At 36.6% G+C, this 1,850-nt stretch overlaps 1 protein-coding gene across 1 annotated transcript; it reads right to left on the reverse strand.

The window, feature by feature from the left end:
- Positions 1 to 527: 527 nt before the first annotated feature.
- Positions 528 to 1,523, reverse strand: LOC140581214 (trace amine-associated receptor 4-like). The gene has a single exon (XM_072703092.1). The coding sequence runs from the start codon at positions 1,521 to 1,523 to the stop codon at positions 528 to 530; it is 996 nt and encodes a 331-aa protein (XP_072559193.1).
- Between the last annotated feature and the right edge of the window lie 327 nt (positions 1,524 to 1,850).

The following is a 1,850-nucleotide window of genomic DNA, read 5'->3' on the forward strand; positions in this document are numbered from 1 at the left end:
ATTATATATATATAATGTAGTTTGCAAGCAAATAAGATTTTATTTCCCATCTTCTCTTAACTTCTGGATTTTTTTTTTATCTGACTTTTAATGTCATCATCATTAATCTGTAATGATGTACCAGTTGAACATTTTGTGTATTTTGATGTATAATATAAAAATACTGAATTTAAATCTCACCAACACGGTTTTGCTTTCACATTTTATTATTGGCATTTTTGGAAAATCTAAAGTGAACGAGAGAAAAATGGTGAAAATCAGTTTGAATCAGAGCCACTCTACAGAATATATTATATATCATTTATTTTGTAGTGTTTAGTTTCCAATAAACAATAACTAATATAAACTTCTCCATCTGTGCTATACCCCGACGTTAAAGGCAGATAGCCAGTATAGATAATTACCAGATACAGGAGTCAGTATCAGAGGTGCAGTAACATCAATGTGGGAAATGAGAGAAAAAATTAAAGAAACTTCAGTCACACTATAGATTCACCAGTATTTCACCTGGATCCTCAATAATAAAATTAATCAAATTTGTTAAATATTTTACTAAAAGTTTTTCTCAGTGACTCCCTAAACCATTTAAAGAAGAATGAATAAATTATGGGATTAATTCCTGAATTCAAATAGTAAATCCAAATACAAATGTCATACAAGTACTGTGTGGATAAATCAGTGACTGGATCTATTATTATGTATATAAAACCGGGCGACCAGCAGGACAGGAACACAGCAGTAACTATGCCCAGTGTCCTGGTGGATTTTTGCTCCATCTTAGACAGAATGATTCTAGACTTTTCCCGGTTCTCAACAGTAAGAATTGTGACCTGAAGAGAACGGGCTTGTTTATGTGCAATAACTAGGATTTTCAGGTAGAGGCCAAGCATAAATAACCCTGGGATGAAGAAAACAAAAAGGGAAGATAATATGCTTGACAGCTTGTCTAATAACACAGCACACCTTCCCTCACAGTTTATTTGTGTGAGGTAAACATCCTGAATTGTCAAGCTTTTTAGCTCCATCCCAAAGCCGATGAGGGCAGAAAGAAACCAGCAGCTCAGGATCATGCACTTTGCAACATGAGTTGTGATCAAAGTGTGGTACAGCAGAGGCCGAGAAACAGCAACGTATCGCTCAATAGAAATCAAATAAAGCATAAAAATGGATGTTGCGGTGAGTGAAATGTCTACACTGGTGTGGATCTTACAGAACCAGTCACCCAAATACCAGCAGGTTTCCAGGGAGCGTATCAAGCTAGGCGGCATGACCACTGCCCCCAGGAGGAAGTCGCTCACAGCCAGGGAGAGGATGAGGTAATTGGTGGGAGTGTGCAGCTGTTTGCAGTGGGATATAATAACAATGACGAGGAAATTTCCCAGCACAGTGAGGAGTATGGTGGCCCCTAACAGAACATACAAAGAGGCTCGTATTGTGATTGGATAAACAAGCTTTAGGCAGGAAGTGTTTGAGGATTCAAAGCAGTAGTGTACACTTTCAGTCTCAGATTGGTTAGTTTTCATCGTTTTGTGTTCCAAAGGATAAAAAAACAACCTTTGCAACCTGCATGGGGAAAAGAGAGAGATTTTAACCTGCACATCCACATCAGTCGTGCATTTAAAATGAACTTTTTTATGCATGTAGATTTTTATGCACCTATACAACGCATCTTTTTTTAAAAAAAATTTCTCAGACGTACTATGATAACTAATCATTTGCAATGTCAACATCTCTCATTACATATATACACATAAACATATTCTTGTGTGTCTAATTTTGAAGGAAAACATTTTTTTTTGCCCGAAATCATTCACTAAATACCAAAACCACCGGAGACTTCATGCACTTGA

Source organism: Paramormyrops kingsleyae, chromosome 19 (genome assembly GCF_048594095.1).
Source record: "Paramormyrops kingsleyae isolate MSU_618 chromosome 19, PKINGS_0.4, whole genome shotgun sequence".
Lineage (NCBI taxonomy): Eukaryota > Metazoa > Chordata > Actinopteri > Osteoglossiformes > Mormyridae > Paramormyrops > Paramormyrops kingsleyae.

Coding starts and splice junctions, on each gene's coding strand:
- LOC140581214 (XM_072703092.1), bottom strand. CDS start 1,523: ATGAAAACTAACCAATCTGAGACTGAAAGTGTACACTACTGCTTTGAA.